Raw genomic sequence first — 12,682 nt, 5'->3', positions numbered from 1 at the left:
CACACACACACACACACGGTACAATACAGTTTAATTTGAGCAGGTGAACAAACAGCATGAACACTTTGTGCTTGTCAGACAGGACGAAATCCAGCCTCCAACATTTTACACTGTACAAATATCAGATAGAAATATTCTCAGTACTGTAAAAAAAAAAAAGTCACAAAACCCACCAGCAGAAACACATGAGTCCATACACATTCAAAACACTGATAACATTAGAGGTAATAACAATAACAATAAACGATTAATAATGGCTACAATCATGTTATACTTCTGTGACTTTAATAACCACTGATCTGAAGTGATGTCATCAGTGGGTCAGCATTACTGTAATATAAAGTAGGTAAAACTTTCATTCTAAAGTTTATTTGTACTTTAAATGAGGATAAAATAATTTGTCAGTTGTCTCTAGATCAGATTTCTCTTAACCTGCAGCAAAACAGAACGTTTTGTCTCTGCCTCCTGGCAGGAGGTTCATTACAAGGACACCACCCACATGCTATGACGTCATCGACTCCACCACATTCTGATTGCCTGTGTTAACTTGTTGACCTTGAACGTTAAAAATTCAATCAGTGAGCGATTATATATCAAAATTCAGTCATTGATTTCAGCTGAGAAATTTAGAATTAAATTCAGACAATTTATGAAAATTTATGAATCAAAATAAAACTGCAGTAAATTTGGCCAGAGAGTCAAAACATTGAGTCAGTATCTCATGTTTTTATTCCCTGCTGCTCTTATTCTCATTGTTCCTAACTTCATTTATTTTGGAATATTTTGTTTTTCCAGAAACATTAAAGTTGTTCGTTAAATTCGCTCGACATAAAAGTCCCGTGACACCAGGAAACAAAAGAAGTTAAAGTTGGAGGAGGAAAGAAAGCACTCTTGGCTGTTGTAAGGAGGAGAGTAGAAATAAGTTCCAGAACGGTCCAGTAAAGGTCCTGGAAAGGTCCACCAAGGTTCCAGTGAGGGTCCAATAAGGGTTCTGTAAAGGTCCAGTAAAGGTCCAGCAACGGTCAAGTAAGGGCTCTGTAAAGTTCCACTAAGGGTCCGGTAAAGGTCAAGTAAGGGTCCAGTAAGGGTTCTGTAAAGGTCCAGATAGGTCCAGTAAGGTCTAGTAAAGGTCCTTTAAGTGTCTAGTAAGGGTTCTGTAAACGTTCAGTAAAGTTCAAGGAAGAGTTCTGTAAAGGTCCACTAAGGGTCCAGTAACGATCCGGTAAAGGTCCAGTAAGGGTCCACTAAGGGTTCTGTAAATGTTCAGAAAAGGTCCAGTTAGGTTCTGGTAACAGTTCTGCATAGGTCCAGTAAAGGTCCAGCAACGGTTCACTAAGGGTCCAGTAAATGTCCAGTAAGGGTCCAGTAAAGGTCCTGGAAAGGTCCACCAAGGGTCCAGTGAGGGTCCAATAAGGGTTCTGTAAAGGTCTAGTAAAGGTCCAGCAACGGTCAAGTAAGGGCTCTGTAAAGTTCCACTAAGGGTCCGGTAAAGGTCAAGTAAGGGTCCAGTAAGGGTTCTGTAAAGGTCCAGAAAAGGTCAAGTAAGGTCTAGTAAAGGTCCAGTAAGTGTCTAGTAAGGGTTCTGTAAACGTTCAGTAAAGTTCAAGGAAGAGATGTGTAAAGGTCCTCTAAGGGTCCAGTAAAGGTCCAGTAAGAGTCCAGTAAGGTAAAGGTCCAGCAAGGGACAAGAAAGGGTTCTGTAAACGATCCAGTGAAGGCAGAGAGGTGACAGCAGGACAGAAATGTAAAGATCCGTTGAACAGGAACCGACCACTTGTACTGGAGCCGACCCGTTGTACTGGAACCGACCCGTTGTACTGGAACCGACCCGTTGTACTGGAACCGACCCGTTGTACAGGAGCCGTTCCTTCCTGTGGGGGTGACGGTTTACTGCTCTAATTCTATCTCGGTGTTCTCTCTAATGGTCCTGGGACTCACCTCGTCTCACTTGCGGTGGCTCTGATTGGGGGATTGCTGTGGTGGATGCTGACGGGGGAGGTGATGCCGTGGACTGGACGTCGCTGACCCCCCTCCTCGGATGGTGGGCCTGACAGATGGAGAGGAGGGGTTCTGGTGGTGCTGATGTCCGGCTCGGATTGGCTTGGCTGCACAACGATACGCAACAAGAAAGTCGTCAAAACTAACCCCAACATGGAACCCTGACCCTTCACAGGCTGATGGGGTCCAAAAGGTGCCCCCTGTCGGGAGGAACCCAGCCCTGGTTAGAGGGCAGTGACATCATCACAGATGTCTCACCTATCATGGCGGAGTGAACTCTCCTGGAAACATTCTTGGAGCGGACCGCTTCTTTGATGCGGTCCACTTCCTGTTGGTAGCGTTTGCGGTCCCTCACGGCGGACTCCTTGGCGTTCCTTAGGGCCGTCTCCAGGGCTTTGACTCGCTCTGCTGTGGCTCGGAGACGCTTCTCCAGTTTGGGCAGCTCGCAGCGAAGGTCAGCGTTATCCCGCACCAGCTGGACAACACAAAGAACAGGTTAGCATAGGTGGGCGTGGGCGTGTCTTCAGGCCAGGAGGCGGCGTTCACTCACCTGCTTGTGGACCTTGCTGAGCTGCTCCAGGTTGTTCTCCAGGAAGATGATCCTGTGTCTCTGGGCCAGACTGCCGCCGGCCTCGTCGCAGTCATTCTCTGAACTCTGTTGAAACAGGAGAACCTGAACCCACCCTGAACAGCGCCCAAAGCCTTCAGACATGTGACCCACAGAGAAGCAAGTGACCAATAGAAACAAGGCACCCAGTTAGGTGCTGGGCGTGAATGGAAGTCGGTTCTTACATTGGCGACCCGAGTGCTGATGTCCTGGATGAAGACTTTACGGAGGTCGTTCAGCGTCTGGAGCTCTCTGGCCTGTTGGAGGGAAAACACGGAGTCAGCGGCGATGCCACGCTGTGATGTCATGCTGTGATGTCACAGACACGCGGGTAAACGTTTGTTCTCTGGCTGCCATATTGTAATGCCTGGTGTGCATTTTCACGTGACTGTGTCATCTTTGAAAGTCAGTTAAAGATGTCTCTATGATGCCAAAAGGTAGTTCCGGCTTTCAACGGGAACAGACACATTCCTTCTGTCTGCTGTTGTCTCTAATTTGCACTGATTCTCACCAAAAAATAACAAAAAGGATGAAAGGAAAAGGAAAAGTGGAGGAGCATGAAGAGGAGCTGGAAAAATACAATCAATAAGGTATGACTAAAAATAAGAATTCTAACTACAACAGAGCAGAAAATATCCATCTCTGTCCAGTCTGAAGAAATGAAGGACCTTAACCAGAGAACTGCTGAGCAAGATAGTTTGGAGTTGATAAATTTGTGGATGTTGCCTTCAATGACCTAAACAGAATAATTGACCCTGACAACTGGTACAGTATCAGAATGGACAAGAGTTGTTACTACACCAACAATCAGTACAACAGAATCACTTCAATAGTGGGAGCCTCTACACCAATTTTGGACACATTAAGGATTACAAACAGTTGATAAACCATTCAACATCATCAATGTCAGAAATATGGATTAATGAAATAAAGTCATGGATTCCTGTTTGGAGGGATAACATTAAGTTTGAGACTTTAAGGAGCAGGTTGATATCTGTTGATAATATAATAGCATGTGTAACTGTTAAAGTGTCTGTGACAAACTGGTTAATTCTTGGATAAACACTGTCTGTCCGCTGAAAGAGGTTAATATGATCACTATATTCTTGTGGAGAACACTGGTAAGGTCAACTTCCTGTTTTGACTATCTATGATGTTAACAAACCTTGTTGTTCCAGGAAGAATGTAAACATGGTTCTGCTCTAGGATATATCTGGGACAGAGGCTGATATCTGGAATTGCATAGAATTGATGTAATGACGTTGTGACTACACCGATACGGGAATGGACAGTTGAAAACATTTACTGTCTGAATTGGTTGACATCATATTGTAATGAGTGTTTATGATTCTGGGGGACGGAATTTCACGAGCCTATTGGCTTCTACCCCTCAGCCTTTTTTTTCAGATGTTGTTGATGTTGTAAATATGATGAAGGTGTGAAGTCTGGTGTAATAACATGTTCAGAAAAAACAAACAATAATAAAAAAAACAACAACTAATAAGCATGTGTAGAAACTAATCCACGTACCACGGTCTCCTCCAGACCCTTCAGGTCCTCTTTGGCCTGTTCTCTCTTCTCGTTGAGGAACCTGGAACCAGTGGGTCATTCAGATTAGCGTCACTCTCCTCTACCTACATGAATCTGGACCAGTCTACAGTCAGAACCAAGGGCCAAGGGACAAACTCACATCAGGTTCTGAAGCTTCTGGTCTTTGTTCTGATCCTCAAGTTTGAGTTTGTCCAAGTCCGACTGCAGCTTCCTGTTCTCCAGCTGCAGAGCCTGAGTCGCGCTGAAACCACGTTGACAGAGAAACATTAGTGATCATGTTTTCCGACCAGAAAAAGCAGAACCACCAGAACCGATGAACAGTGTGTTCTTCATACTCTTTGAGCTGGTCCATGTTCCTCTGCTTCTGCTCGATCTCGTCCCGGAGACGACTCAGCTGTTTGTGGTGGACCTCTCGGTGGTTCTCCATCTGCTCCTCCAGAGTCCTCTGCATAACACACCAGGAACCTGTCAGCTGGTTCTGTAGGCCCATAGTGCGTTCAGGGACCCGGTCACAGTGTGATGATTTTACCTTCATCTCCACCGCGTCCTTCAGCCTGCTCATATGCTCCTTCTCCTTGTCCATCACCATCACCTCCTGCATGTGACCTGAAACACGTGTGACCTGACATCAAGACATGGTCGCCAGCCAATCAGTGAGCAGTGTTTCCTGTTACCGTGGTGACTATGCCTGACCTTGAGCCTGGAGTTTGGCGTTTTCCTCCATCAGAGCGTCTTGACTCTCCTCCAGCTTCCGCTTCTTCTGCTCCAGCTTCAGGTGGTCGTCTGTCAGAGAAACGATCTTCGCCTGGAGCTGCAGCCGATGGACGACGACAACAACAACAATACTAACAATGATAATAGTAACAATGATAACAATAGTAACAATAACAAAATAAAAATAAAATAACAATGATAATGACAATAACAATAATAATAAACAAAACAACAATAATAACAACAACAAAAATAATAACAATAATAATAACAAAAATAATAATAAAATAACAGTAATAACAACAATAATAATAACCAGAACAACAATAATAACAATAACAAAAATAATAATGAAATAAAAGTAATAATAATAATAATAATAATAATAATAATAATAATAAATAATAATAAATGATGACTAGCGAGAACCCGTGGAAATTCCACGATAAAACAATATTATCAGACTTGGTTTGTTTTCTTTTTTTTTTTCGCCATCACAAGAAAACAAACCGCTGTGTCGGACGAAGTTGTAACGGCTCCGTTAGTGAGAGACATGGACAAACGTGAAGACCGGAGCTAACTTGGCTAGCGATCCGAACTTCCGGGTAGATGCCGGAAGGTGACAGCGTGAGGTTTTCAAGTGAGCTTATTCAATATATAGGTGGGGATAACAACAGTAATGATAATAGCAACAATAATAATATAATAGTGAAAACAACAACAACAATAATAATAAAAAATAATAATAATGATGACAATAAATTAATAATAATAAAAATAGTAATAATAATGATCAAAACAACCATAACAACAGGAACAACAATAACAATGATGATAAAATAACAGTAATAATAATAATAATGGAAAAATCAACAATGACAAAATAACAGTCATAAGAATAATATTAATGACAACAACAAAATAATGACAACAAAATCACGTCAAGAATGATAATTATTAATAATGTATCAATCATAATTAACTAGTGGGACCCGTGTGACTCCACTGGTGGATCAAAGTCAGACAGCCTCTCTATTACTTTCACGATTGTAAAAATGTTGTCATCATGGTATTCTTCTGCCCATGACCACAGGTCAGAGGTCATGGGTCATACATAGCAGGTCGCAGGTTGCTGGTCTTGAGACTCATCATGGGGCCACACGACAAACACATAGTTTACTGTCTGTGTCCTCTCCTTGTTGATCTACGGTCCTTGCTACTTGTTTTTATTTTTGCCTAAAATTTGTTGTTTTCTGATTCTCTGGGTTGATCAATAATTTAATTCCCTGACATCAGCTGGAACGCTGTCCATGACAGATGCTAGCGATGCTTCAGATTAGCCTGACCCCAGAAATCCAGCTCCAGAAGCTTTAGCAGAAACCCACACAGAACCCCGTTTCCTTCAGGTATCCTGGGGTCAGAGGTCACGGGCCCCCTGGGGCGTCGCCCCTGATGGAACGCGTCAGCGCCTCAGATCTGTGAGCAGACGCTGGGTTTCCCGGGTTACCTGTGACACCAGCAGATGACAGGTGTTGAGCTCCTTCTCGTTGACCTCCATCCGGCTCAGGTTCTCCGTCAGGTTGACCTCTAGCTGTCTGCTGCGGTTCACCAGAGACTTCACCTCCGACTTCATCTTACTGACGTAGAGACGAGCCGTGGTGAACTCCTCCTCCATCGCTCCACTCGTCTCCGTCATCTGAGGAGGGACACAAACCCATGATGAGACGGGACGCCGTCTCCTGGTCAAGGCCTCCGGTGGGGGGGTCGGTGGAGGTCTTACCGCCTTGAGGTCGGTGGTCCCGAGCACCCCACCCATCTCACTGAGGTCTCTGAGCAGCAGGTTGAGGATCTCTGCTGACCTCTTCTTGTGATGAGAGCTGATCTCCTTCAGGGACGAGAACTCCCTCTGGACCGCGTCCAGACTCACCTGCAAGAACAGATGCAGATGTCAAACATGGGGGGCCCCTGGGCCCCGGGGGGGACCTGGATGTCTCTGACAAGAGGTCAGAGGTCAGTCCAGAAAGGGACATCAGCCATTGGTCGGAGTCAGAACTCATCATGGAACTCTGACCAACCAAGAAACAGCAGCTGTGAGGTCAGGGGTCGTGACCTTTAACATCCGAAGAGCCATTCGGACCCGGTTTCCACGGAAATGACGAGACTAGGAGCCACAAAAACACTCTGATGTCTAACATGAAGATAACGTATATAAACGCGTAGAAATAGTGTCCACGACGTTTAAGCTGTGTGTCAACAACTTGAGTGTTGCTTGATTTGAAATTGTATTTATTAAGTAACACAAATAAAACACTTCAATGAAAGGGTGCTTCCCGTTGTTAACGTTTAGCATGACCCCCTCGCTGGACTCACGGTCTTGTGGGCAAGCTCCTCGTTCAGCTGCTCGTTGCAGCGGTTCTTGTTCTCCACCTCCTGACTCTTGTGGTCGTAGTTGACGGCGAGCTCCTCCAGTGCCTGCAGCACCTCCTTCACCTCCTCCTTGGCCGAGTCGCTGTCTCTCTGCAGGCGCGACAGCTCCTCCTGCAGGCGCTCGTAGTCCTGACGGCCAGACGCGATGTGCTGGAGGGACGATTAAGGACGGGTGACAGACAGTGGGAGGTGGGCGGAGCCCCAGATGCCGGCTCAGGCGACACTCACCTCGTCCTGATCCGTCAGCTGCTGTTTGAGCTTCTCAGCCGTCTGGCTGTGATGATTGATCTCTTCATCCTGAGGCGTGAGTCAGAACCAGAGTTAGAACCGAAGTGAGAACGGAGTGAGAACCAGAGTCAGAACCGGAGTCAGAGCATCTGAACGAAGCTCCCGGAACATCGAGGCTGACACTGACCTTGTCGTCCAGTTGCTGGTACAGATCGGTGATGAGCGTCTCGTACTGCGTCCTCTCCTCGTCTGACAGGGGGGCAGGGGGCGGGGCCAAGCTGTCGATCACTGCCGTCACCTCGCTGCTGCTGCTCGTCTTGTTCCTGCTGCTCAGCTGCTCTTCCACAGGAACCGACTCGCCTGAAGGCACCAGAGACCAGTCAGCAGCTGACCAGAACACCCACTGACCACTCTGAGGAGACCACATGGTCTACCTTTCCTCCAGCGTTTCAGTTCGTTCTCCAGCTTCTGAATGACGATGGTCAGGCTCCTGTTCTTCTCCTTCTCCTTCTCATACTTCTTCTTCCACTCCTCAGCGGTCAGTTCCTGGTTTACAGACACTGTGTTCTTGATGGTTTTAGCTCTGGAACACAAACAACCAGGGAACCGTAAGTAGAACCGGTGTCTTCAACCATCAGCCTAACAAATCCAATCATCTGAACATCAAACCGTTCTTAAAGACGATCTTGTCATCTTCACACACTCTATTGGTAGGATGGTAGGATGGAAGGATGGTTGCAGGATGGTTGATACCTTCCGATGATCTTATCATCCTAACGTCCTAGGTTGCTACAGTTACCACCCTAGCAACAGTCCTTAAAGTACCCTCCAGCTAACCAAACATGGAGGCGTTACCTCTGGCCGAACATGAGCGTGGACTTGGTTTCGGCCTCATTGTAGACGGACGGAGAGCAGCAGATGATGATGGTGGTCCGACAGTTTCCTCCTAGAGAGTCCTGCAGGATGCGGGTCATCTTGCTGTCTCGGTACGGGACGTGGGTTTTCTACCGACACCAATCAGACAGACATGCTGATTATTGGACGAGCTGAGGGTCGTGGGTCTGAATCGTCTTCGTGGAGAAGCGACTCACCGTTCCTTCACTCAGAGCAGCGATCACGTTACCCAGAGCGGATAAAGACTTGTTGATGTTCTTGGCTTCATCCAACACGGAACCTTCTGCTCCAGTCTTACTGACCTGCACAAACATCATTACCATCATCATCATCACCATCAACACAAGACATTTATCACATCTGCCCATCCATTAATCATCTTCCCCTCCTCCGGGGTCCCATCCTGGTGCCAGCAGAGGGATCAGGTGCACCGGTTCCTCCTGGGACATTCAGACAATATGAGATCCATTCAGCCCTGAAAAGCCCCAAAGGGGGACCTGAGGAAGACTCTGACTGATGGGCGGAAATCCCCTATCAGTGTCCTACCCCTACAGAAGTGTAGGTGTGAACTGATCTCCTGTAGGCGGCAGTAGGGCCATGTTTGGACAAGTGATCACACCAGAATGGGACAGGAAGAGACAAGAGGACGATCACCAAACTCCATAAGTCAGACAAATAAAATGTATTATTATTATTATTAAATTCAGAATTTCAGTTGTTCTCGTTTTGTAGAAGTAAAGAACTGTTGAGATGTTTGAGGTGTCGCTAAAGCTAAAATATTAGCTTCATAGTCGCTGTTCTATGTTCTGCTGCAGATAACTAAAGAACCCCAGAGGCTAGAAACAAACTTTTGTCCCTGACGACAGAAGAGTCTAGACTTTCTTTGTTGGTTTGACTGTGTTTATAGTCATAGAACCCAACATTCTGTGACTATAAAGACACTTCAAAATGCTCTTGAACTCTGCTCAGAGAAAGTCAGGAACATCCTTCAGGCCTGAACATTCTGCTGGACGGACCTTCTCGCTGCCTGCCAGGTCCACCAGGTAGAGCTTCCCGGACAGCTTCAGCTCTGTCTCCACGTTCTCCTGCTTGATGTTGATCAGGAAGATGCTATGACTGCGAGAGCTGTGCTCGTTCATGTCTGCAGGTAAAACAAGGAGAAAATACCTCAGGACCGCCCCCTACAGACGGCAGCATTACCACAGCAACAACAGCAAGAGACAGCGTCCTGTCACACGACCCTTATCCACAGGGTGGGACTAGGGGACATCAGTCATTACAACGTAAGGTTTGCGAGTACATCACCAGTAGTACTAGCGGTAGTGGGAGTAGTACTTGTTGTAGTAGTAGTAGTAGTAGTAGTAATAGCAATATTAGTAGGAGTACTGACTTGTTACGGCCACGTGTCTGTTTGCTTTTCCTTCGTCGATGACGTCCATCACTTCATCAGGACTGGAAACAAAACGCTCGGTGCAGCCCTGAGACCAAACAGACATTGTTACCCCAGTACTAATACGGCAGTGCTAATACTGCAGTATTGATACTGCAGGTCACATTTATTGGGATACCTTTACAAACGGAACCCTGTTCTTGTCCTCGTGGACGGCCAGGTTGGTCTTGGACACTGAAACAAGAACAACAGGTCAGCATCAGGAAGTAGAACCAGGACTTATGTAGGGTGACTGACTCACCGTCAAGGAGGTCCCTGATCTTATCCAGGTAGATTTCAAAATAAGAGACCTGCAGCGGGACAGAGACTGGTGAGACATCTAACTCAAGAGTGGCTGTTGTCTTCAACCCTACACCTGGTGGAAGTTCCACCAGGCTTTCAGACTTCCTGTAGTATCTCTACTTCCTGCTGTCAGTGCTATGTTTGGGTACAGACCAGCTAGTGGACGTACGGTGGGTCAGTGAACGCCTCGTTTGTTTCTCTGTAGGACATCTGACCACAGAACAAACACAAACAACACAACCATAGCCAACCAGACTTGATGTCATCGGCTCGGTGTCAGTACCTTGATGTGGAACTCCAGGTTCTCGTCCATGGAGTAGATGTGGTCGAAGATGTCCCGGGCGATACGGGGGATGATCCCCATCAGCTGGGGGTCGTGGAGGTTCCCCTGGAGACCAGGACAACGTGAGACCTCTGGAACTACTACAGTATAGAACTACTATAGAACTATTAGAGTACTACTAAAGTACTACTGCAGTACTACTGTAGTACTACTATAGAACTATTATAGTACTACTACACAACTACAGTATTATAGTACTACTATAGAACTACTACACAACTACTAGTACTACTACAGTAGTTCTATAGTGCGACTACAGTACTACTATAGTACTACTATAGCACTATTAAAGTACTACTATAGAACTACTACAGTACTACTATAGAACTATCATAGTACATCTATAGAACTATTAGAGTGCTACTATAGAACTACTATAGAATTATTATAGTACGACTACAGAATTACTACAGTGCTACTATAGTACTAGAGAACTAGTATTTTACTACTAGAGAACTATTATAGTACTACTAAAGAACTAGTATATAACTAGTATAGTACTACTAGAGAACTATTATAGTACTACTAGAGAACTATTATAGTACTACTAGAGAACTATTATAGTACGACTACAGAAATACTACAGTACTACTATAATACTAGAGAACTATTATAGTACTACTAGAGAACTAATACATTACTACTATAGTTCTACTAGAGAACTATTACAGTACTACTACAGTAGTACCGTAGTACTACTAGAGAACTAGTATAGAACTATGATAGAATTATGAAAGTATACAAATATATAATTATAGTATAGATAGTATAGAACTATGATAGCACTACTATAATACTACAACAAAACTAAAACAGTACTACTATAGTACTACTAAAAAATTAGTATAGTACTACTAGAGAACTGTTATAGTACTACTAAAGTACTACTGCAGTACTATTATAGTAATACTACAGTTCTGTAGAGTTGGCTGTCATTGGTGCAGAAAACACTGAGTCACACTGACCTCCATGGTGTGAGTCTTTCCTGATGACGTCTGACCGTAAGCAAAGATCGTCCCGTTGTACCCGCCCAGCACATCTGGAGACACACACACACACACACACACACACACACACACACACACACACACACACACACACACACACACACACACACACACACACACACACAAAAGTACTGAATGTGGTTCTAGAAACGGATCTGTCTTGCCAGTTGGATGGGTTCTGGTGGGGTCTGATGGGTTTTCATGGGATCTTGTGGATTCTGGTGGGGTCTGATGGGTTCTGGTGATTTCTGATGGGTTCTGGCTGGTTGACGAGGCTGACCTTTGACGATCTGTCGGGCACAGGTGTCGTACACCTGAACCTGTTCCGTCTCAGGAGGGAGGACTCTGTCAAACACATACGGCTTCCCCTGAAACACAGGAAACACACTGTCAAAATAAAAGCTGAGCTAAAGCCTCCACCCAAAATCTGACCCTGAACCAGTTTCAGTTTTCTTGATTTCATATCTTTTATTGTCTGTTGGAGTGTAAGCACCAATCCCCTGAGCTCAGGTCAGTCGGTCCCTAAGATGCCTGTTGCCACGGTAACTGCATCCATCGGGAGAGACTGAACGAATCACAGAGAACAAAGATTATTGCTGCTCAGCGACACGCACACACTCATACACACACACACACACACATATACAGAACCGACTTCTCGTGAAACTGTTGAGATGGCTTTACGAAAACTAAAATATTAGCATCAAAGTCATCATTCTATCTTCTACTGCCGATAACTAAGGAACGCACGAGGCTAGAAACCAATTTTTTTTGTTTTGATAGTTTCACTGTGTTTATAGTCATAGAACTCAACGTTCTGCCTCAAAACATCAGTCAAAATGTTCCAAAAAGCTGGTAGGACGGGGAACGTACATCAGCAATAGGGTTAATAGAACATCAAAGGCACATATCTAAAAGGTACTTCAAAGGATCATCAAAGGGTGGGGGTATATATATATATATCTACCCGTTGTGCTGTTATTACATGGGACAGTGGATTCATAAGATGGATGATGTCGACAACAGCGTTGCAGAAACTCTGTTCCAGTAGGACATCGATGGATCCCGCCCGACCTTTGCTCTCAGAAGCAGCTAATGAACGTGAACTCAGGAACTACTGGCCTGATCGGAGACGAAATTGTGAACCTACAGACAGAAGAACCAGAGAACTCTTCACATCA

At 45.2% G+C, this 12,682-nt stretch overlaps 1 protein-coding gene across 5 annotated transcripts in view; it reads right to left on the bottom strand.

Annotated features, from left to right (window-relative positions):
* The window catches only part of LOC137604586 (kinesin heavy chain-like), a 29,423-nt gene that overhangs the window by 13,871 nt on the left and 2,870 nt on the right, over positions 1–12,682 (bottom strand). For 3 of the 5 annotated variants that reach the window (XR_011037642.1, XR_011037641.1, XM_068328421.1), the window contains exons 2-25: positions 11,782–11,869; positions 11,460–11,533; positions 10,435–10,539; positions 10,111–10,159; positions 9,988–10,043; positions 9,810–9,897; positions 9,436–9,560; positions 8,617–8,721; positions 8,381–8,529; positions 7,960–8,108; positions 7,713–7,885; positions 7,526–7,594; positions 7,241–7,447; positions 6,651–6,797; positions 6,378–6,566; positions 4,850–4,967; positions 4,686–4,762; positions 4,492–4,601; positions 4,296–4,397; positions 4,136–4,196; positions 2,791–2,862; positions 2,549–2,653; positions 2,257–2,473; positions 1,939–2,105 (exon numbers count right to left, since the gene is read on the bottom strand). Coding sequence is in view for 2 of the 5 variants with exons in the window: in XM_068328421.1 (XP_068184522.1) it covers positions 1,945–2,105; positions 2,257–2,473; positions 2,549–2,653; positions 2,791–2,862; positions 4,136–4,196; positions 4,296–4,397; positions 4,492–4,601; positions 4,686–4,762; positions 4,850–4,967; positions 6,378–6,566; positions 6,651–6,797; positions 7,241–7,447; positions 7,526–7,594; positions 7,713–7,885; positions 7,960–8,108; positions 8,381–8,529; positions 8,617–8,721; positions 9,436–9,560; positions 9,810–9,897; positions 9,988–10,043; positions 10,111–10,159; positions 10,435–10,539; positions 11,460–11,533; positions 11,782–11,869 (2,796 nt within the window). In the remaining 3 variants the exon portion in view is untranslated. Of the gene's footprint in view, positions 1–17; positions 1,872–1,938; positions 2,106–2,256; positions 2,474–2,548; positions 2,683–2,790; positions 2,863–4,135; positions 4,197–4,295; positions 4,398–4,491; positions 4,602–4,685; positions 4,763–4,849; positions 4,968–6,377; positions 6,567–6,650; positions 6,798–7,240; positions 7,448–7,525; positions 7,595–7,712; positions 7,886–7,959; positions 8,109–8,380; positions 8,530–8,616; positions 8,722–9,435; positions 9,561–9,809; positions 9,898–9,987; positions 10,044–10,110; positions 10,160–10,434; positions 10,540–11,459; positions 11,534–11,781; positions 11,870–12,682 lie in introns of those variants that run through there. The other 2 variants (XM_068328420.1, XR_011037643.1) reach the window with 2 other exon arrangements.

Source organism: Antennarius striatus, chromosome 12 (assembly GCF_040054535.1).
Source record: "Antennarius striatus isolate MH-2024 chromosome 12, ASM4005453v1, whole genome shotgun sequence".
Classification (NCBI taxonomy): domain Eukaryota; kingdom Metazoa; phylum Chordata; class Actinopteri; order Lophiiformes; family Antennariidae; genus Antennarius; species Antennarius striatus.
The sequence above is the reverse complement of the archived record's forward strand: the minus strand, read 5'-3'. Positions and strand labels throughout refer to the sequence as shown.